This window comes from Rattus rattus, chromosome 3 (genome assembly GCF_011064425.1).
Source record: "Rattus rattus isolate New Zealand chromosome 3, Rrattus_CSIRO_v1, whole genome shotgun sequence".
NCBI classification, from domain to species: domain Eukaryota; kingdom Metazoa; phylum Chordata; class Mammalia; order Rodentia; family Muridae; genus Rattus; species Rattus rattus.
Genome location: NC_046156.1, coordinates 20,718,489 through 20,741,129, shown reverse-complemented (window position 1 = coordinate 20,741,129; position 22,641 = coordinate 20,718,489). Strand labels below are relative to the sequence as shown.

The window sequence follows — 22,641 nt, the reverse complement described above, 5'->3', positions numbered from 1 at the left end:
TATGCAGTCAAAATACCCAAACACAGTAAGTAAGTAAGTAAGTAAGTAAGTAAGTAAATAGATAAATAAATAAAGGCACTGCGAACCATCAACAAACAGAACTAAGGGGTGGGGAGATAGACATTTTGAGTCTATTCACACAAACTTGTTAATAAACAAAATTAAACTATTTGATAGGAAAACCACAAATGTGTAAGGAAATTCTCAGGGTGTAAAAAAACGAATGGGTGGGAGGGAAGTTCCAGAACAGTTGAAATGACCTTTGCTTAGTAGCTACTTGTAACTCAGCCTTACACAATTAATGCACTTTGTCTATTTGATATATTGTGATAAAAGTAAAAAAAAAAAAACCTAATTAAAAACAAACACCTCGGTGCCAGCTAGGAGTGATGTGTTTATAGATGAACTATGACAGTACAAATGTCACAGCACAAGTCAGGCAGGGCTGTGATTGGAGAACCAGCCAGCACGAATGCTATTTATCCAGAGTCCACAGCACAGGACACAGAGCATTCTGGGTAGAGGTGAAAGGCCAGAGTCAGAAGGACACTTCCAAAGCGAGCTTCCCAAGGAAAATGGGCACCCAGGGAAAGGTAAGCGGATAACCTCTCTCAGCATCGGGCTGCTTCTTCTGCTGTGTCTTTGCTGAAGATGCTTCCTTCCGGGTTACACTCCAGGCACAGAGACCGAAGTCAGCTGAAGGGATAGGAGCGTTCCCTAAGCTAGAACTCTGCTCTGCGGCAAAACAACTCTGATTGCTAAAGTGTCCAGGGTGTCCCACGTGATTTAAAGGGGGTGGGGGCGGCTGGGAGAAAATAACTTATCCATGCAGAAAATGTGTTTAAAGCATGTGAAGGGATGGGAAAAGTAGAGTCCATGTGAGAACACACAAAGGCTTTTCCATGTAAGGAGAAAGTGATAAACGTAGAGGTGGGCTTTTTTCTTCCACTTCAAAATCTCTTGTAATGAATATACACGGCATTTGCGATATAAAAATAACAATTTAAGCCCAAATTATACATTGCCTAAGAACTGTTGAGAAGCAAGTGTTCAAATAGTCAAAGAAATTTACAACAGTAGTTAGGTAGTGATCGGGACAAGGAATTATAGACTTCATTTCAACTTTCTTTCAACTTTACTTATATTTTAAATTAAAAATGTAATTAAAATTATAATGTAGGAATTAATTATAAAAACTTAGGTGTTTAATTTTTTAATGCACTTTTATTCAAGTCTTGCAGAGAGAACAATTTTTACTTAACTTACAATCTACTAGTAAACTGACTGTGTAAGCCTCACTTCCCAGGTGTTTTACCATCTGGAGACCTTAGTTGATGATGTTAGTGGATTTAGGATGGGACTTCTTCTCTAACAACCCCAGAGTGATATACCTGCTGGTCCAAAGACCACACTCTGAGTAGCAAATCAACAAACACACCTACCGACCTCAGCCCAGGTAATTCCGAGCTGATTACCAATGCCTTTGGCTACCTACCAAAACCTTAAGCCTTATTGTTATGGAGCCTTTGTTATGGAGACCAATATGTAGGAACAGTATCGGGGTAATTTTCCATATATGTGTTTCTCAAAATATAAAAATTACAATTGTTATAACATAGACATTAATTTTTTGTTAAGATCTCTTCTCCTGAAAATAATGTTAAGTCTATATGGAGTTAGTACGTTACCAACCCCTTTTTTGTACATAATAACACTTTTTTTTCTTTCTCTCTCTCCCTTCCTTCCCTCGCCTTCAGTGTCCACCTTACCTCTCTCCTTCCTTTCTCCTTCAGGTCATTACATGCAAGGCAGCCATTGCCTGGAAAACTGACAGCCCCCTTTGCATTGAAGAAATTGAAGTTTCTCCTCCTAAGGCTCATGAAGTTCGAATTAAGGTGAGTGGGTGGGTGAGCCAGTACAGACGTGGCCTGGAACACTGACTTTCCCCTATGGGCAGTTATATTTTTAAAATCCAGATTTAAAAGGAGGCATTATCATTCTTTTTTTTTTCACTATGGGTTTGAAATCTAATTCAGCTGTCTTAATCTTGATACCAACCCTAAGTGTTAGCAAAGTAATTTGTTTTGTGTTGGAATTAGTTAGGTTTTCTTTTTATTTTCCAAATGCTAATTATGGTGAAATATTACAGAGAGAGAGAGAGAGAGAGAGAGAGAGAGAGAGAGAGAGAGAGAGAGAGAGGAGGGAAGTGGATGGAGGGAGGGAGGGAGAGAGGAGAAAGAGAAAACCCTAAGCAAAGGAGGTTAAGAACTTGGAGAGCCTCCCCAAGAGGGCCACATAGGGCCATGGGTGCCAAAAAGAGGGACTAGGGGATTAGGGGTGGGTCAGTAGGGAAGAAAGAGCAGAACCATTAACAGCAAGTCCACAGTCATCCATTTTTCCTATAGACCAACCCATCACAGGTCTGTGTGTGAGGATGCGGGAAGAAGCCTCATGGACATCTGAAGAATCACACTGGGACAAGTTAAAGGGCGATTTAGTGTCTTTTAACTACAGAAGGTCTATTTCCTCTACTCCAGTCCATGCAGTCTCCACCATGCAGACCTATGTCCTCATCACCGCCTGGTGTCTAGTCTCTTTCCCTTTTATCTTTGATCTTTGTCTCCTAGGGATAATGACATCACCAACCCTGTGATTTTTTTTTTCTCCAGAAACGATGAAAACCGGCAAATTAAACTGGATGCTAGGAAGAAAGGAATATATACGGCCTAGTACCTTTTACATGTCCTCTTTTTCCCTCGAAATGCAATGCTTTTACTGACTTCTAGGGCTGCTGTAATAATTCGAGATAACGCTGGACCCAAGAACACACTGCAGAACCACAACTCAGATCTGCCTTCCTTCGTAGGTAATCGCCACGTGCGTGTGCCCTACTGACATCAATGCCACCAATCCTAAGAAGAAAGCTCTCTTCCCAGTAGTCCTCGGCCATGAGTGTGCAGGAATTGTAGAAAGCGTTGGGCCAGGAGTGACCAACTTCAAACCAGGTACTCCACCTCCTGATTTCAAGGAAGCAGGCAGCCCTAGCCTTTTCCACGATAGCTCCTGACAACTGCCGTTGCTTTGGGGGCTATGACTGGGATTTTCCGCTTTGCTTACCCAGTTCATCTTCCCCAAAGGGGCTCTGACACAGTCCGTCATGGTGTAACAAGGAAGTGGGATATTTGAAAACAGAACAGCCTAATAAAATTCTAAAAATAAGGCCACTTTATTTACACAAACCGTGGAAATGTCCAGTAAAGCAAAGCTCTCTGGTTAATGTAAACTAGAGCTTCTGTGGTTCACAGGTCCTTCCTCCAAGTGAAATGGAAATTTATTTTATGGCTATGTAAAGAGGGAAGGCTTGAGGGAGGCTTAAGGGGAAAGCGCCACACATGTCAATGTTAGCTTAGGTGTCATCTTGGACGTTCATAAGATAAAAGCTAGTACCCTGAAGCAAGCTAAAGGCTCATTATATTTTATAACATATACAGGGCATACTGGTGTGCAAGCCATGTACAATCTGGTGAGTCATATCAGCCCTGCATTCAAACTAGGAGGTATAATAGTATTTCTTCATTCCAAGTATGAGCGCAAAAACCTGCAGCCTTGAAAGCGTGACCAGTGCAAACCTTTAGTCCTGACTGTGTCATTGACTGGCTGTATGACTGGTACCACTTACAATGGTTTTTGTGACTGGACTTGGATGTCTCTTTTCCAAAATGGCAGATGTGAGAAGTCAAATTATTTAATAATGATTATGCTCACGGTGCTGCCACACGTGAACTGCCGATCACATGTGAATTGTCACCACTGTGGTCATCAGAGAACCAAAGCCATCGTTAAATGGGAATTGGACGGGGAGCTAGAAAACGTGGGATTTAAAGGTGAATCTGAAAGGTACAATACAGGCAGTGTCCTAGCCTAGCATGTCCCACCTCCTGAGTCCTCCAATGGTGTTCTGCATTCATACAGAGTGTGTTTGAAAAGACAGTAAACAACGGTCATACACAGAGACTTCAGGGAGCAGATTCCCAGCCAGAACTCCACACCTGTTAGTACCAGTCCAGACTACCTGGCTGCCTAGCAGATTAAAAAAGAAAAAAGTGCAGGACTTGAAAGAATCCACCAATCTTACTGAAATAAAATAATCTTGCTGCTTATATTCTCGTTGAATATAAAAATGTATGCTATGAAAAAATGTTTTCCACTGGTTTATCTGAGAGAAGGTTTTGGGGGGCTAGGAATCAAGCCTGAGACCTTGCACAAAGCAGGCAAGGTCTCTACCACTGATTCACAGCCCAGCTGTGCTTCCGGAAACACAACACCGACATCGGAGGTACTGCCTAACATGTGGCCTTCCTTCGTAGGTGACAAAGTAATCCCATTCTTCGCACCACAGTGCAAAAAGTGCAAGCTCTGTCTGAGTCCTCTCACGAACCTCTGTGGGAAGCTCAGGTAAGAGCATCAGTAGGCATGCATTGTCTTGAACACAACTGGCCAAACATAAATGGAGGTGAAGAAATGAAAGCCTTCCACTTCCTGGTGCTACTTCTGTGTGCCTATGAGACACTGTTCTGAATAGAGTGGCTTGTAAGAGCATAAAAACCACTGGAGTGTCTGTCCTTCAGTGAAAGAATAGCTTGATCCACTGCTATGCAGTCACACAGTGGACTCCCGTAAAATGAAAATAGCTAGACTTAAAATATACACAGTAGCCTAATTTTACACATGTTAAAGGAGAGAAGCAAGACGGTAGAGGATAGGCCGGAGAGATGGCTCAGCGGTTAAGAGCACTGGCTGCTCTTCCAGAGGTCCTGAGTTCAAATCCCAGCAACCACATGGTGGCTCACAACCATCTGTAATGAGATCTGATGCCCTCTTCTGGTGTGTCTGAAGACAGTTTATATATAATAAAAAAAAATGCTAGAGGACATATTATATAGTATGGCCCAAGAAGACAGTACCAGAGTTTATGGTTACGTGTGTTTGTAACAAAAGTAAAAACACATCACTGGAGTGGTACATTCCAAGTTAAAGTCACATCTACTTCTAGAGAAGCGAAAAAGAATAGAGAAAGGCACATTAATTTACTCCAGGGCAACTTCCGGTCCTGAAAACAGGTTCTTAACACAAACACTCGGGCTCAACAGGATAGATCTTAGTCACCTCAGACTGATTTTATTGAAGGTGTGCTTGTCCTGAATGCTGACTGAAGCTTGTTATCTAGGAAGGTAAAATCTGGGCTGGAGGGCTCAGCAGTTAAAAGTGGTCACTGGTCTTGCAGAGGACTTGAATTCAGTTACCAGCACCTACACAGGCGTTCATAACCTCCTGTCATTCCAGTTCCCAGAGATCCCATGCTCTCGTCTGACCTCTGTGAGCACCTACACATGTGGCACATATAAACTCACACACATACATAACAAGCAAATCTTTTATAAAAACAAATTAAAACCATATCGCTCATCTCTATGCCTCTGTTTCTCCATCTACAAGAAGATACTAATGTCAGTTTTCAGGACTGAATTCCATTCATCCTTTAATGAAATGATGGATTTAGACAATGGCCGTGAATTCTAATCGCATTAAAAAAAGAAATAATCAGATATCATGACTCCCTCTAGATGTATTACGGCACCTTCAAAGTAGTCCCACAAAAAAATGTAAAATCCGAATCAGACGGTTCATTAAAAATTTTGGATTTAAGAGGCAATGCTGAAACAGAGAGGCACGTTAACCTGGATCTCAGTAGAATGATCAGCAACACTCATGGGGGGGGAAACTATGGGGCTGATGACTCCAGTTCCACAAGGGAGCGATGAAGTTGGAAAGACATCTTAGTAAACCCACCGTGCCAACTTAAAGGAATCCTTGAGAAACAGGTGCAGAGATATTTCAGCACAGTTGAAATTATATGATATAGGAGAAGAGGCACGTGTTGTGGAGGGTGACAGGTGAAACTTGACAGTTAATGAAGCTAGAAGGTTAGGGTCTGGAGGGTCATTGTGCTGTTCTGTCTTTAGTTTTATTGGAGCTCTCTATCAGAAAAAAAAAACGAATTAATAACACAGCCCTTAAAAGAGCTCCTGACATACAGAAAGCACTCAACAGAGGTCTGTTGGTATTAATGCTAGCGTAACTCAGAAATGCTACGTATGGATGGAAAAAAGATCAATTATTTTCCCGCCTTTCCATTCAATTGCATAACACAAACCTATGGTGTCTGGCATATCTTCTCCATTGTGTGCTTTCCTTTTCTAGAAACTTTAAATACCCTACTATTGATCAGGAGCTCATGGAAGACAGAACCAGCAGGTTTACCTGCAAAGGAAGACCAATTTACCACTTCATGGGAGTCAGTTCCTTCTCTCAGTACACTGTGGTTTCACAAGCCAATCTTGCCCGAGTGGACGATGAGGCAAATTTGGAGAGAGTGTGTCTGATTGGATGTGGGTTCACATCAGGCTACGGGGCTGCGATCAACACTGCCAAGGTACAGTGTTAAATGCTAGGCTGTTACTGAGGTTGCTAGAGGTCACTGGAAGACAATACTGTGTAAAGGAGTTAGCGCCGTCTTCGCATTCTGGCTGTGTTGTTTACTGAGACTATAAATACCTAGATCACTTACCACCTCTGTGATTATCTTTTTATATGTCCTGGGGATTAAGCCCCAGGTCCCGCACCTGCTAGGAAAGTGCTGTACCATTGAACTAACATCTCTACCTTAGCCTCTGTGATTTCATGTGCATTATTAGATGTCTCTAAATAATAATATTAATAGGTATGAATATATTAAATTATATTGCATATATAAAACTCTGATTTTATATAGATGTCCCCTGATTTATATGAAGCCCATTTAAACATGACCTCTGACTATGAATGCTCATCTGGGGACAACAGCAAATGGAGGACCCCCGCTATTTCCATTTAGTCACCCTACTTTCTCCCTGATTCTACAGATTATTCTCCCGCAATCAATAATAATTTACCAATTTCCCATCCCTCTGCGGTTTTAAGAGAGTATATTCTTGCAAGATGTATTCCTGGGAAATCTCTTAAGGCTAACTAGGTTACAGTCAAGTGGACAAGATGGTAAAAAGAAAAGCTCTCCTAGGCATCCCTGAAGCCTTGCAGGGTTCTTCCCATCTCTCCCTGCTGACTTTACTCAGCACGCCAGATATATGTCAGTCTATCAGTCTATCCCTATCTATCTATCTATCTATCTATCTATCTATCTATCTATCTATCAGTCTGGTTTACTGATCAAGTTCAAGAACAGCAGGACTACACAGAGAAACCCTGTCTCAGAGAAAGAGGGGGAGGAGGGAGGGAGGAAGGGAGAGAGAGAGAGAGAGAGAGAGAGAGAGAGAGAGAGAGAGAGAGAGAAATATAGAGATGCAGAAATATACATGCATCTGACCCAATTTCAATGGGGAAAAAACAACTCCTTTGAGATTGTGTGGACTTTTAAATTGTTTTCTGACATCATTGAAGGAAAAGGTGAAATAAGAGAATTTTTTCCAGTTGGACTTGCTCCTTCTAAACTGATATGTGAATGATCCTTGAGTAACTCTACAAATTTTGATAGGAAAGTATCTGTCTTCACACTGGCAAGTTGTCATGACTGGATACATCAGTCAGAGTTTTATAACAGGCATTCTATTATTATCCTCATCATCATCATCATCATCAACATCATTTACATGTTTGGGTCCTCATCTTGCCCTCGCTCACGAAAGAAAAAGCTAAGATCAGCAACTTTAAATCACTCTGTACTTTTCCTGCCTGCAGGTCACCCCTGGTTCCACTTGTGCTGTCTTTGGCCTGGGGTGTGTAGGTCTTTCTGCTGTAATTGGATGTAAAATAGCAGGTGCTTCCAGAATCATAGCTATTGACATCAACAGTGAGAAGTTCCCAAAAGCCAAGGCCCTGGGAGCCACTGACTGCCTTAATCCCAGAGACCTAGACAAACCTGTCCAAGATGTCATCACTGAACTGACGGGTGGAGGTGTGGATTTCTCCCTGGACTGTGCAGGAACAGCTCAGACCTTGGTACGTGGACTTCTCCCCCCATCCCCAGTCCTTGATTCTTACTTCTAATAAGTTCTTTAATCACCAAAATAGCAAGGGGAAATGAGCCATGTTTATAGCAGTAGATGTCCTTCTTAATATTTGCAAAGGCAGACAGAAAAGAACCGTCTGCTGTAGGTCACCACCCACTCCCTCAGCCATGCTAACTTTCCATCGAAGCTCACTGATGTGGTTTCTACTGGTTTGTTTTACGTTATTGTCATGAACTACCTGTGTTTGGGGTGCTTATTAGGAGAAGAGGGTTATTTACCTTATATTTTGGAAGCTGAAAAAGTCTACACAGCACAAGGCCAACTTGGGTGACTCTCCCATCTGTATCACCTCACCTGAACGGTCTGATGGCGGGAGAATGTGTGGTCCCTTAGGGATCTCTAAAGATTCCAACAGTTATCAGCTCACAGGAGGCCCGCGCATGACTCCCTCAAAGGCATAGTCAGACCAAGTCCGGGTCACGTGAGCGCTTTCCCTATGCCGGTGTACTCTGTGCGTTCAGGCCTCCAAGATGGCAGCCATATCCCATACTTCCATGGGCTCTCTCTTCTAGGATCTCTTCTTGGGCGGAAAACAATAGTTTCAAATATTTTTTCCCATGATGATTCGAACTATTGCTAAGAGATAACTTGGGGGTCCCTTTACTTAGCCAGGGGACTTTCCCGCTGACCAAGAATTTGTCACCTTAGTTCTCTGCCTTGGTTCTTCCTGTTTCGCTGTGAGTGGGAAGGAGTTGTGATGTTTTTCCTTTTGAGTGACACTGTCGTGCAGCCTGGTTACTAAGCCTCCTCTTAGAAATGGTTAAAAGGAATAAAAGCTATAAAGAAATAGACTTTCTGGTGTTTCCTTCCCTAGGTCTTACCTGAGTAGGGCATTCTCCGGAAGAGAATGGAATCCAGGAAAAAAGCAATCACAGGCCACACACACACACACACACACACACACACACACACACACACACACACACACACCCCGCCTAACAGCATCTTGCAGGTAGGAAAGGCTTAAACATCAGCAGCATTCAGGGATTCTTACCCTGTGCTGCTATGCAGTGTTTTGAGTTTCCCACCCTGCACCCTGCAGTGCCCCACATCCACGTTCTTCACTTCCCACAGCTCATTTTTACAGTGAAAAGCAGCTCACCCGCCACAGTCTTTGTTTGTTTGTTTGTTTGTGTATTTGTTTGCTTATGATTATGTTAGTTTCTATTGCTGCGATGAAACACAATGACCAAACACAATGGAGAGGATTTATTTGGCTTATACTTCACTGAGGGAAGCCAGGACAGGAACTCAAACAAGATAAGAAGCTGTAGGCAGGAGCTCCAAGATGCAGAGGCCATGGAGGGGTGCTGCTTACTGGATTGCTCCCCAAGGCTTGCTCAGCCTTCTTGATTATAGAACCCAGGACCACCAGCCCAAGGATGGCACCACCCACAATGGGCTGGGCCCTCCCCCATCAATCGATTATAAGAAAATGTCCTACAAGTCTTGCCTACAACTGATCTTATGAGGGCGTTTTCTTAATTGAGGTTCTCGGCTCTCAGATGATTTTAGCTTGTGTCAAGATAACATAAAACTATCCAGTACAGACTTCTTAAAAGTTCCTGTTGTTTGCTAGGATTTTGTTGTTTTGTGGAGAATCAATGCCTGAGCCATACTCTAGGATGCATGCCTGAGCCGTTATCTACAACACTCGCCTGAGTCTGAGCTCTGTGCCACAGTTCTGGGGGGAATTTCACTGTCACTTTTTGTCATTGTTGCTGCTGTTGTTGTTGTTATCTTTCAAATAAAAACAGAGATATAAGTCAGTTAATAGAGCATGTTAATTTTAACTTGTTAAATTTACATGTTCTAATACTGGCTGACTTACGGGTATTTTAGATTATGAATTAGAATTTCACTAGAATTCAGATGAAACAAGATAGATTTATCTTGAAAGATGAAATACTTAAGTCTTCAACCAAAACCTCCCATACCTAAAAAATCATGTTTGGGGACTATAAAGCAACTTCTTTTTTTTTTTTAAGATTTATTCATTTATTATATATAAGTACACTGTAGCTGTCTTCAGATACTCCAGAAGAGGGCATCAGATCTCTTTACAGATGGTTGTGAGCCACCATGTGGTTGCTGGGAATTGAACTCAGGTCCTCTGGAAGAGCAGTCGGTGCTCTTAACCACTGAGCCATCTCTCCAGCCCCTATAAAGCAACTTCTAATTATAGGTATAAATTGGATCTAAATTACCTCTAATTTTCTGAAGCAGCCTAAAGAACCTAACAGAAGAGTTCAAAAGTTATATAGCATTAGCAAGTTTCTAACGTTTTGCCAATTCAAACAAAAGCATTCTTTGTTTGAGACAGGGTCTCACTGCATAGCCCCAAAGTCATGGAGCTCACTGTGTAGACTAGATTGGCCTTGAACTCACAGAGCTCTGCCTGCCTCTGCTTCTCAAGTGTTGGGATTAAAATATGTACCAGTACATGCAGCCAAGACCTATTCTTATCAAGAGTCATCTGACTACTAAATAAAACCCTGTATTTGCATACAATCCCCGTTCAGACTAACTTACTGTCAGGAACTTAACTGCTGAACTAGAGGAAAGGTCAGAAATGCAAACACAGTGCAGGAAAGGCCTTTAAAACATGGTAATGGTTGTTTCTGTTTTCTCACGTGTGTGTGATATGCTTACATGTATGTATGCATGTTGCATGTATGTGGGTGTGCATACAGAGGCCTAAGGTTGAAGTCCAAGAGTCTTCTTCGATCGCTGTTCTCCTTAAGAACAGTAGTGTTTAAAGAGTCCCTGTAGGCATTGACTTTAAAGTGAAAAGTGACACCCACGGACTCTTCTCCTCTCTTCTATGTCGTGTGTAAAGATAAAAATGTTCTGTGTCATACAAAATATACAGAAAGTGAATACAGTGTCACATGCCTTTAATCCCAGCACTTGGGCAATAGAAGCGGGCAGGGCTTTGTAAATTCAAGAACAACCTGATCTAAATAGTGGGGCCCAGGACATCCAGGGCTATATAAGGGTTAATCTCTCTTTTTCACTTTTCTTTTTAAGTAGTAGTTTGGAGGGGGCTGTTGTTCTGTTGTCATCGCTGGGTTTCTGGGGGATGTTGTTGTTGGTTTAGTTTGGTTTGGCTTTGGGAGGGTTGTTTAGTTTGGTTTGGTGATTTGATGGTTTGGTTTTGGTTTGGTTTTGGTTTGGTTTTAGAGTCTTACATGTAGCTGTCTTGGAACTTGCAATCCTCCTGCCTCAGACTCCCAAGAGCAGGGATTATGAGTATGTGCCACCATCTCCAGCTTGGAGTTGATTTTCAAGCATTAGGAATTTTCAAAATAGGAAATAAACACACATTAAAATAAAAACTTCAAAGCACATTCTAATTTTCTAGAATGTGTCACCTTCCAGGAGCGAGAACAACTCTGTCTTCCTCAGCGCTCAGCAGTGTGGAACCAACCGGGTCTATACCTGTCTTCCTTATCAGTCAAAAAGTTTATATTTGCCTATGGTTTCTACAGGGAATGGCCTTCCACACTGATTCTTACATCTTCAATTCTTAGCATTTTTCCATCAGCCCCAGACTTACAGTAGGCTAACACAGCAGTTCTCTGTCTCAGTCAAGGATTACCTTATGTCTAGGTGATTCTCTTGGGCTATTCTTAAAGACCACGTGGTGACTCGGCAATTAAGAAAGCTGGAAATCACGGCCTCAAGATCTCAGCAAGTGCAGGCATAGCAGGCAGGATACATTCTAACTGTTGGCTAAAATGGAAACAAAGTTTATTTTCTAGTATCTTTGCCCAGTTTTAAACAGCATTTCTCCATCTTTATCCTAGTCTGAGATCTAAGTAATCAGTGTGTGCCTCATCTCGCAGGCTCTACAGAATCACTTAGTTCAAACTTCTCAGTGTTTTCATCACAAGCCCCTGGAATCTCCTATCTTAGTAAATGTTTGTGGTAGACTGCCAAACCATTCCTGATTCAAGTTCTTGCCCTACAGATTCTTCTTAATTCTATGGTCGCGTTTCTCAGTATCCCTGCTATAAGCTGCAGCTTCAGCCAAACCATGGTGTTTGCACAGGGTAAAATGTGTCCTGTTCCCTTTTAATATCTTTTTGATGTACTAAAAATGATTTGTACATTTTACACAAAACAGAACACTAGAGTCTCAAAGTCCATTGAATGATGTGTTGACACCCTGAACTTGATCCTATTTTGTAACTGGCAACATAGTACTAATGTCCCCTGGAGCACTGGATACAGTCTCACTAGAGGTCATGTCTATTTTTCTGCTCACCCGGGTAATCTTTTGTTTGACATTGCAGAAAGCAGCTGTAGACTGCACCGTCTTAGGCTGGGGGTCCTGCACTGTGGTCGGAGCAAAGGTTGATGAAATGAATATATCCACCGTGGACATGATATTGGGCCGTTCTGTAAAGGGAACGTTCTTTGGTGGTCAGTTTTTAATTTTTTTTGCTATAATATGAAATTATTAAAAGTTTTGAAACAAAAAATAATTTGTATAAACATTGAGTGTACAAAAACTAATCCGGGATTTGAAAAGTAAATGAAGTTTATATGCAAATATGACTATAATTTACAAATTGGAATTCAATTTAAGCAGCTAGGTTAGTGATGCAAGCATATAGTCCCAGTTCTCAAGAGGATGAGGCAGATAGATCAGGTGTTTGAGACAAGTCTTCATATAGTAAATTCAAGGCCTACCTGAGCTGTGTAACAAGAACCATCTCAAAAGAAAAGGGGGGAGGGGGAATCAAGTGGCATTGAAATGGACCAATCAACTGAGAGTAACAAAGGAGAAACTTTGGTCTAATTAAGATAATTTCTTAGCTGGTGTGGATAACAATCTTTAATTTTCCTTGTGAAGAAAAACTTTTTTTTTTAAGACGGCTTCTCTGTGTAGCACTGGCTGTAGTGGAACTCACTCTAGTTCAGGCTGGCCTCAAACTCAGAGATCTTCCTGTCTCTGCCTCCCAAATGCTAGGATTAAAGGAATACACCACCATTACCTGGCAAAGGAAAACATTTAAATATAATAAAGCCATAAAATTAAGGGGAGAGTGAAGCTGTATGTATTTAAAGCAACCCAAACCTGACCTAATAATTTCACCTCTTCAACAAACACTCTTATGTAGATCAAAACAAAGACATTAAAAGGTGGACCAGCAGGAGTTGGACAGGTAACAAGAGAGAACATTCAGGGAGAGTAGATAATAGCAAAGTACATTATGCACATGTATGAATGCCATTAAAATGTCTTTAAAGGAAAAAATAAACTATTTCTGTAATGTCAGATGGCGTGCCATTCTTCATATGACATTGTGGCCAAATTACAGGTTGGAAAAGTGTAGACTCTGTCCCAAACCTGGTTACTGACTACAAGAATAAGAAATTCGATCTGGACTTACTGGTGACCCATGCCCTACCTTTTGACAAAATCAACGACGCGATTGACCTGATGAACCAAGGAAAAAGGTAAACTGCAAAGTTTATAACTCAGTGGACTAGAAGTCCTTTATGATTTCTGTTCATGACTTTTTGTTTGTTTGTTTTATGTGTTATCTGTGTGCGTTTGTGTGCACCATGAGCAGGCAGGTGCCTGAGGAAAGCCAAGATAGGATGTCAGACCCCCTGGGAGTAGAACTGTAGTCATCTGAGGTGGGGGCTGGGGACTGAACCTGGTTCCTCTGCAAGAGCATGAAACACTCCTAACCAGTGAACCATCGTTATGATTTTCATTTACTCTAACAGCCAGCCAGGTGTCTCTTGACTCATCAAAATCGTCAGATAGATGTAGACACTTAACAGATTAGATAACGGCCATTTGGAAAAAAAAGAAAAGCTTCCATTTTTGCACAGTGCTATAGACTATGCAGTATACAGTAATGGCATAAGCTGATAGATGAATTCCTTCTCGCAAACAGCTGTTAACCAAGCTGGTTATTCCCTGGAAGGAAAGATTTCTTCCTTCCCCTGTCCAGTATGCCCATGTCTAGAATTGTTCTCTGTGATTTGACAAGGAGCATTCATGGTCAGGGCCCCGTGCAGCTGCTGAGATATGAGCAGAGAGTGGCAGGAATCAGGTACACACAAGCCCTTCAACTCCCACTGTCTCACCTTGTCCCAGGGCTCCTGTTAAATCCATCCATTTGGCCAACAGTTTTAGCTGTACTGTGCATCTCAGGGTTGGTTCCTAGGTATTAATCTATATTGGTGCTCAGAATGAGGGCTTCCAAGGGTCTGGGGACTGTGTAAGACTGGGATTACTTGTTTTAGTTAATTTACAGCCTTTATTAATGGAAGAAAGGGTAAACACCAAGAATGATGATATTTAGAAGAGAAATGGGGCAAAGAACTTAAAAGACACGGCAAAAAGAGGAGGGGTAAATAAAGTGGAGAAGACTAAGTGACAGGCAACGTGGTAAGAGCTGCAAACAGAGAATGAATGTCACAGGAAAAGAAAACTCCAACTTTCCTGCCAGTGTATTAACACGGTCACAAATATTATGGATGTCACGGATGGAGAAAGATGACAATAAAGAAACGATGCATGGGCTTCTGTTAAAGAGAGGCGTGCAGCCAGAAGGGGGATGGGGTGAATGTGACCAAAGAGCGTTGTATACATGCCTAAAATATCACACCGAGCCCCATTGTTGCACATAAATCATGCTGATTTTTAAAGGGTGTCTCTAAAGAAAGACTAGATCAAACTCTAAAGTGGAAAGAAAACCAGCCCGTGGACTTTGGATAAAATGTTCAGATAAGTATCACTTACTGTTGTATTACTGTTATCAGCATCCGAACAATCCTGACCTTTTGAAGACGCCAGGAGGAACTTGGAATGTCATCAGATTGGATCCGGGCTTGTCCGGATGACTTCCCACTTCCCACGATGAGCCAAGGAAAGCTATGAGTTTAAGCATGTATTCACACTTCGTATCAACACAAATGAACTATAAATTATATAGTCACTCTTTCTGCTTGCTGCTGTTTAGGGTGTGTGGGGGGGTTGGTGGTGGTGGTGGTGATTTTTGGGAATTTTATACATGAGCACTGTACTTAGGTGATTTCCATCTCATGGCCCCCCTTCACCCGTACCTCTCACATCCCTTCCCCTAACTCTCAAATTCATGACCTCTCTTCTTCCACTGTTGCATACATACATGTACACAGATGTAAACACAGATAGAAATCGCTCAGTCTGTTCAGTGTTAATCATGTTCTCCATGAGTAGTTGGCCAACCAATTGGGATTGGATAACCTACTGGGTGACTCTTTCCTGGAGAAGACTGGTCTTCCTCTCTTAATAGCCATTGTCTGCAGGTTGTCATCTGGGGGTGTGCCTTGTGAGATTTCCCTTGTCTACACTGGAATCTCAGCAGGTATTGTCATTGTCCAGGTCATGTGTAGGAGACCATACCACATAAATTCCATGGATGCGGCTCCCTGTAGTTAATCTGTAGAAGACGTTATCTGGAAGCAGATTTCATGTTTTGAGTGGAATTTTTTTAAAAAAAAAATTTACATTAGTCTTCTCCCTAATCAAGGCCAAGCTTGACTACAGATTGAGATACTGTTTTTAAAAAAAATCACATACAAATAATGCAGTATTCGATGAGTAAAATACATGAAAGTCTACATTCTGACAGCGGCTCCTTTTCCTACATGCTGTCATTCACTAGTGAATGCTGCTTTTTGAAAGGCTAGATGCAACACAAACTACATTTCTAGAGTGTCAGACCATTGTACCAGACTAGAACTTGATTCCCTCCAAGGGGAAAACCCAAGAATATTATGGTAATGGTCTGTGGGGCAATGCACTTTCCACTGTTATAAAGAACTGTCCTGCTCTCTATTTGCAAATGCTTTAGTCCAAAGGTGACAATTTTAATGCACATATACCATTCACCATCTTCAGGATATTAAACCTACTAACAAAATATGTATTCCCCCACATAACAAGGCATATATATGTCTTATTGCAAAAAGCTGGTTTTGTAGGTCGAATATTAGTGACAATATCCATCCATTTTAGTAAGTGTGGGAAGACAAGTTTAGAAGGCAATCTAATCACAGTACCATGACACATTTGTCTGAAAAGCACAAACAGTTTCCACATAGCCATTATGCCTTTGGCACCTTCGTTTTCAAAATGCTACCACAGCACCCTCTGGTGTCCCTTTCAATTTTTCATTTCCTAGATGCCATTTTCACTGAGAGAAAGAACTCAGGAAGAATAGCAATTTCTATTGACATCAAAGCTGTCATTATAAAGGGTCCCTTCATATGTACTATATAATGTGATTCTCAAACACTTTCTGCTATAAGCCCCCTGAAGATAGGGCCATGTTTCTAACCCTAAGCACCTTACAGAGAGCAGGCCCTCCAGCCATCCAATCCCCTGTGAATTGCACTTAATTAACTAAAGTAAGTCTTGTTACAGGGACACATACACTACCCCTCCAACTGCTTCATGAGGATGGTGTATCTCTTGGCTTAACGGTTTTTGTTTGGTTGGTTTTGATGACTGATGTTTGACTTGATTTTGATTTGATTCGCTTTGCTTTAGAAACCTGTCTCAAAATGTAGACCACGCTGGTCTGGAACTCACAGAGACCCACCAGCCTCTGTCTCCTTGGTGTTACAATTAAAGATCTAGGTTGCCAACCCCAGACCGTGTACCTGTAACAGACTTAATTAAGTCCAATAAACCCATTGGTTCACCAACTTGACACTTGGGGCTAACTCATTTTCTTGGTCTCTTAATGCTCTATCTGGGATTAAAGAGAAGACTCTAGATAGTAACCAGTAAAAGTCATGCAGCTATCTATTTCTGTCAATCAAAAGAGATCTACAGATTCGATGCAATCCCCACCAAAATACCAACATCATTCTTCACAGACCTTAAAAGGATAATTCTCCAATTCAAATGGATACACAAAAACCAAGGATTGCTAAAGCAATCCTAAACAATAAAAGAACGGCTAGAAAAGATTAAAACAGACACAGAAGGAACACCCATTCAGAGCCTGCCCCACATGTGGCCCATACATATACAGCCATCCAATTAGACAAGATGGATGAAGCAAAGAAGTGCAGGCCAACAGGAGCCGGATGTAGATCGCTCCTGAGAGACACAGCCAGAATACAGCAAATACAGAGGCGAATGCCAGCAGCAAACCACTGAACTGAGAATAGAACCCCCGTTGAAGGAATCAGAGAAAGAACTGGAAGAGCTTGAAGGGGCTCAAGACCCCCATATGTACAACAACGCCAAGCAACCAGAGCTTCCAGGGACTAAGCCACTACCTAAAGACTATACATGGACTGACCCTGGGCTCCAACCTCATAGGTAGCAATGAATATCCTAGTAAGATCACCAGTGGAAGGGGAAGCCCTGGGTCCTGCTAAAACTGAACACCCAGTGAACTAGATTGTTGAGGGGAGGGCGGCAATGGGGGGAGGATGGGGAGGGGAACACCCATAAAGAAGGGGAGGGGGAGGGATTAGGGGGATGTTTGCCCGGAAACTGGGAAAGAGAATAACACTCGAAATGTATATAAGAAATACTCAAGTTAATTAAAAAAAAAAAAAAAGAACGGCTAGAGCTATCATCATTTCTGATTTCAATGTGTCCTACAAAGCTATAGTAATAAAACCAGCATGGTATTAGCATAAAAACAGACACCTTGATTAGCGGAACCAAACTGAAGAACCAAGCATAAATCCACACATCTATGGACATCTGAGTTTTTTATAAAGAAGCCAGAAATATACACTGCGAAGAAGACAGCATCTTCAACAAATGGTGCTGGGCAACTGGATGGCCGCATGTGGAAGAATCCGAATTAACCCACAGTTATTATCCTGCATAAAACTCAACTCCAGATGGATCAAAATGGTCAAATAAAATCAGATACAGCGAACCTGATAGAAAAGAAAGGTGGAGTAGCCTTGAGCTCATCAGTACAGGAAAAGAATTTCTGAACAGAGCACTATTAATGCAGGCACTAAGATCAATGATTGATAAATGGGACCTCATGAAACTGAAAAGCTTCTTTAAGGCAAAGGACATAGTCAATAGGACAAAGCAGCAGCCTGTAGAACGGGGAATGGTTTTTACCAACTCCATACCCAATATAGGGCTAATATCTAAAATACATAAAGAACACAAGAAACTAGATACAAGAAAGTAACAAAATTAAAAATGGGTACAGATCTAAACAGAGAATTCTAAATAAAGAAAACTCAAATGCCCGAGAAACCCTTAAGGAAATCAACATCATTAGTCAGTGGTTTTCATGCTGCAACCCTTTAATGCAATTCTTCATGTTTTGATGACCCTGAACCACAAAATCTATTTTCATTGCTACTTCATAACTGCAATTTTGCTACCATTATGAATTGTAATGTAGGGGCTGGGGATTTAGCTCAGTGGTAGAGCGCTTACCTAGGAAGCGCAAGGCCCTGGGTTCGGTCCCCAGCTCTGAAAAAAGAACCCAAAAAAAAAAAAAAAGATTAAATGAATTGTAATGTAAATATCTGATATACAGGATATTTGATATGCAACCCCCCACAAAGGGTTCACAACCCACAGGTTGAGAACCACTGGACTTAGTCATCAAGGAAATACAAATCAAACTCTGAGATTTGATCTTACACACATCAAAATGGCCAAGATCAATGGAACAAATGACAGCTCATTCTGCTGAGGATTTAGGGGCAAAAAGAGCAGTCAGCCATTGCTGGTGGGAGTCTAAATTTGTTCAGCCACTTTGGAAATAAGTCTGGCAGTTCCTCGGGAGACTGGAAATAGATCTACCTCAAAATTCAGCTTTATCACTCTTAGGCAAATCCCAAAGGACTCTTCATTGTACTATAGAGACACTTGTTCAACAATGTTTATTGCTGTTCTATTCATAATAGCTAGAAACTTGAATAAAACTCAACTAAAGATAGATATAGGAAATGTTGCATTGTATGGTTTTGGCTTCTTTGTCAAAATACAAGTGTCTGTAGGTGTGTTGGTTTATTTCTGGATCTTCTGTTCCACTGATCAATCTGTTTTTATGCCAATACCATGTGATTTTTATTACTATTGCTCTGTAGTGCAGCTTGAAATCAGGGATGGTGAAATCTGCAGAAGATCTTTTATTCTAAATGATTGTTTTAGCCACCCTGGGTTCTTTGTTTATCCATATGAATTGAGATCAAGGGGAAAGATGGATCTCTCCTGGAAGGGAAAACAGTATAGTTATGGATGGATGGGGGTCAGGAGGATACATGGATGGGAGGATCATGGGGAGTGGGAGGAAATAGGGGGAAGGGTATCTAAAACTAAGGGCCATTTGAGTGGTTGTATGGAAACTCACTACAGTAGAAGCTTCCTAAAATATATACATATATGAAGGCGAGCTAAATAAAATCACCAAATTACAGAGGAAACAGGTACCCAACTGGACATCTCTCAGCATCAAATGAAGTATCAGAAATGAGCTACATCATAGTTGGGTCGCTGTCAAAAGGGGCCAGTGGGAACCACAGAACAACATAAGCTTTGGGTTGATTTCCATAGCACTGCTCAGGTGGCCAAGAACATGAGACCAGATAGCCCAGGTACCTAAGGGAAAACCGAACACTGCTTCTTTGCTGAAGAAACATCGCCATACAATGACTTCCGAGCACTGTGCTATATTCAAACCTGAGTGCCTTGCTCAGCCACCATCAGAGAAGCGCACCCCTGCAGTAAATGAGAACAAACGCAGACCCACACCTGGGCGATGTGCAGAGAGAGTAAGAGACCTGGAACACTTCTAAGTGGATGTCTCCATCAAAGCCTTCCCTCGGGGCTCAGGGAAGAGCCAGATGAGAGATGGGCACGTGGACACAAGCTCCCACCCCTAACCCTGAAGCTATCTCCAGTTGATAACCACTCACGAATGAAGAATTAGTTCAGACCAAACAAAGTTTCACTGGGGACACAAAGCACTATTGAGTACATGTGCCATCATACCCAGCAGTAGACGGCCAACAGAGTTCTCTGTCTTGCCAGCCTTTTTTTTAACTTACAGATCCTTTGTGTATATATCATGGCTTCTGGTTGCTTCTATGGGATTCCTATTTGGGTCTCTGTATATATGTATTTCTCATGCTTTTTTTTTTTTTTTTGGTTCTGTTTCTTCTTGCTCATTTGTTTTGTCCTATGCCAGCTTATGATCATCATCATCATCATCATCATCATCATCATCATCATCATCATCATCATCTAGATACCTGCTTGTTTTCCAACAAGAAACAGAAAGGTTGTAGATTCAAACTGGGGGAAGGTGAGAAGGATCTCTGACAAGTTGAGGGAGGAAAAAGTGTAACCAGAGTGTACTGTATGAAAAATCTGTTTTCAACAAAAGAAAAAGTAAAACCCATGATCTGATCATTCCAGCACACCTGCCATCTTCTGGATCTGGCTTTTTGGTTTTTGGAGTTTTTTTAAGATTTATTTATTTATTATATATGAGTACACTGCAGCTGTCTTCAGACACACCATAACAGGGCATCAGATCGCATTACAGATGGTTGTGAGCCACCATGTGGTTGCTGGGAATTGAACTCAGGTCCTCTGGAAGTGCAGTCAGTGCTCTTAACCGCTGAGCCATCTCTCCAGCCCCTGCATCTGGTTTTGAGGCTTGCCAAGTTCATTCAAACTGTGGTTTGCCTTTCTGTGTGCCTTTCAATTTTTTTAAATTAAAAGACAGATATAATTTACTGTGTAAAAAGGGAAAACATTCTACAGTTTTTAATTCTTTATTTTATCTGAGTCTTTAGGTGAGTTTATAAATGTTAGTTATTCTCAGCTGTATTCTTTTTTCTTTTTTTTAAATTATTCTCAGCCCCAGAAAAGGTATAGAATGCTAGAGCTACAGAGAACTGAAGCCGACCCATCTCCCTTGTCCGCCACTGGATGAGCACAGGGAGAACCCATGCTGAGTTAAGCCCTGGTCAAATATTTTTGAGGGCAAGCTTCCTTAAGAACAGAAATGTTTGCATTTCTACTCCCTCGAGAGCAGTGGTCTCAACCTCCCTAATGCTACAACCAACTCTTTAATACACAGCTCCTCATATTGTGGTGACCTCAACCATAAAATTATCTCACTGCTACTTCATAACTATAATTTGGCTGTTGTGAATTGTAATGTAAAAATCTCATATGCAGAATTCCTGATATGTGATCCCCATGAAAGGGTCGTTCTAAGGAAACCGTAGGAAAATTTTTCTCCCTCCTTCCCTGAGAAATCATGAAAATAAAAGTATGAGAATACTTCCCTCCACTCCACATGACCGTCTCCTCCATAGTTTACAAATGTCAGACTCAAAGACCCTCCAGCAATATGTCAGTCACACTTCAGTGTCCGGCTCCTGTGCTGCTTCTTGCAGTGACTGAGTTTCTAGTTTGATGCACTGTGATTGATTCTCTCTGTTCCTGTCTCTAATTTGGGGGGGCATCAGTTCTCCGAGTGTGACGTCACTTCTGTAAGAATTGTGAATTCCTCAACTTGTTCAACTTCTTACTGGGGTATAACTTACAATATCCATGTGTGGTGGTTTGAATGAATGAAAACGGTTTGTATATTTGAATGTTTAATCACCAGAGTCTGGAACCATTAGAAAGGATTAGGAGGCGTGACCTTATTAGAGGAAGTATATCACAGGCCCAGAAACATTTTCCTCCCTCCCCCCACCTCACCCCCTCCGTGAATGCACTTTTCAGCAGCTATTTCTCCAGTACAGTACATGGTTACCACCATGCTCTCTGCCCTGATAATGGTCTAACTGTCTGAAATTGTAAGCAAGCCCCCATTAAATGCTTACTTTTTTAGGAGTTACTGTGGCCATGGTGTCTTTTCACAGCAGTAAAATGACTAAGACACCATATTTGTCAAAGCAGAAATCAGAAGTCCGACTGGACTTTTGTTGTGTGTCAGTTTAAGGAAGTCCAAATAAAAATGTAAAGTTGAAATAATAAACCTGCAAGGGGGCGATCTCCATAGAATTCGAATTTTATCCCTACCTTTGCCCTTAGGTATTTAGGGTAATGGCATTCGAATGCTACCCATCTGACTCAAATCTGAGAGGAGGAGAGGAAACGCATTGATCAATCAATGTTTTAGAAAGACTGCAAGGGGGCACATTAATTTAGAGGTATGTTAGAGATTCAGGCATCTGGCATCAAATGAAATCAGGGAAGAGGCTTCCTGGACTATAGAAAATGAGAAGAGTTACAAGATGGGAGAGATAAAAGCTTAGAGAGATAAAAGCTTAATGACAGAACAAATGCAGGGACCAAGGGAGACGGAGAAGCTGTGACTCTCAGGTTTCTGACGGGGCAAGTAGATGGACCCTATCAACACCAAGATATAGAGAAAGGTTTAAGGAGAAAATACAAAACTAGTTTTATATAAATTGAGTTTTTTTCTTCTTATTTTTTTATTTATATGAGAATGCTGGAGTTGTTTTCAGACACACC

At 41.5% G+C, this 22,641-nt stretch overlaps 1 protein-coding gene across 1 annotated transcript; it reads left to right on the top strand.

Moving 5' to 3' along the window:
* Positions 1–513: 513 nt before the first annotated feature.
* Positions 514–16,852, top strand: LOC116896208 (all-trans-retinol dehydrogenase [NAD(+)] ADH4). Its single transcript, XM_032897257.1, has 9 exons — positions 514–593; positions 1,794–1,895; positions 2,867–3,005; positions 4,368–4,455; positions 6,262–6,493; positions 7,795–8,055; positions 12,425–12,554; positions 13,457–13,595; positions 14,916–16,852. Exons 1-9 carry the CDS (start codon positions 576–578, stop codon positions 14,938–14,940), a joined length of 1,134 nt encoding a protein of 377 aa, XP_032753148.1. The 5' UTR covers positions 514–575; the 3' UTR covers positions 14,941–16,852.
* The last annotated feature ends 5,789 nt before the right edge of the window (positions 16,853–22,641 follow it).

What these genes read in the sequence shown, in the direction of transcription:
- LOC116896208 (XM_032897257.1), top strand. An exon ending in CTCATGAAGTTCGAATTAAG is followed by an intron (nt 1,896 to 2,866) that starts GTGAGTGGGTGG and finishes CTTCCTTCGTAG; the next exon opens with GTAATCGCCACGTGCGTGTG. An exon ending in CTGATGAACCAAGGAAAAAG is followed by an intron (nt 13,596 to 14,915) that starts GTAAACTGCAAA and finishes TACTGTTATCAG; the next exon opens with CATCCGAACAATCCTGACCT.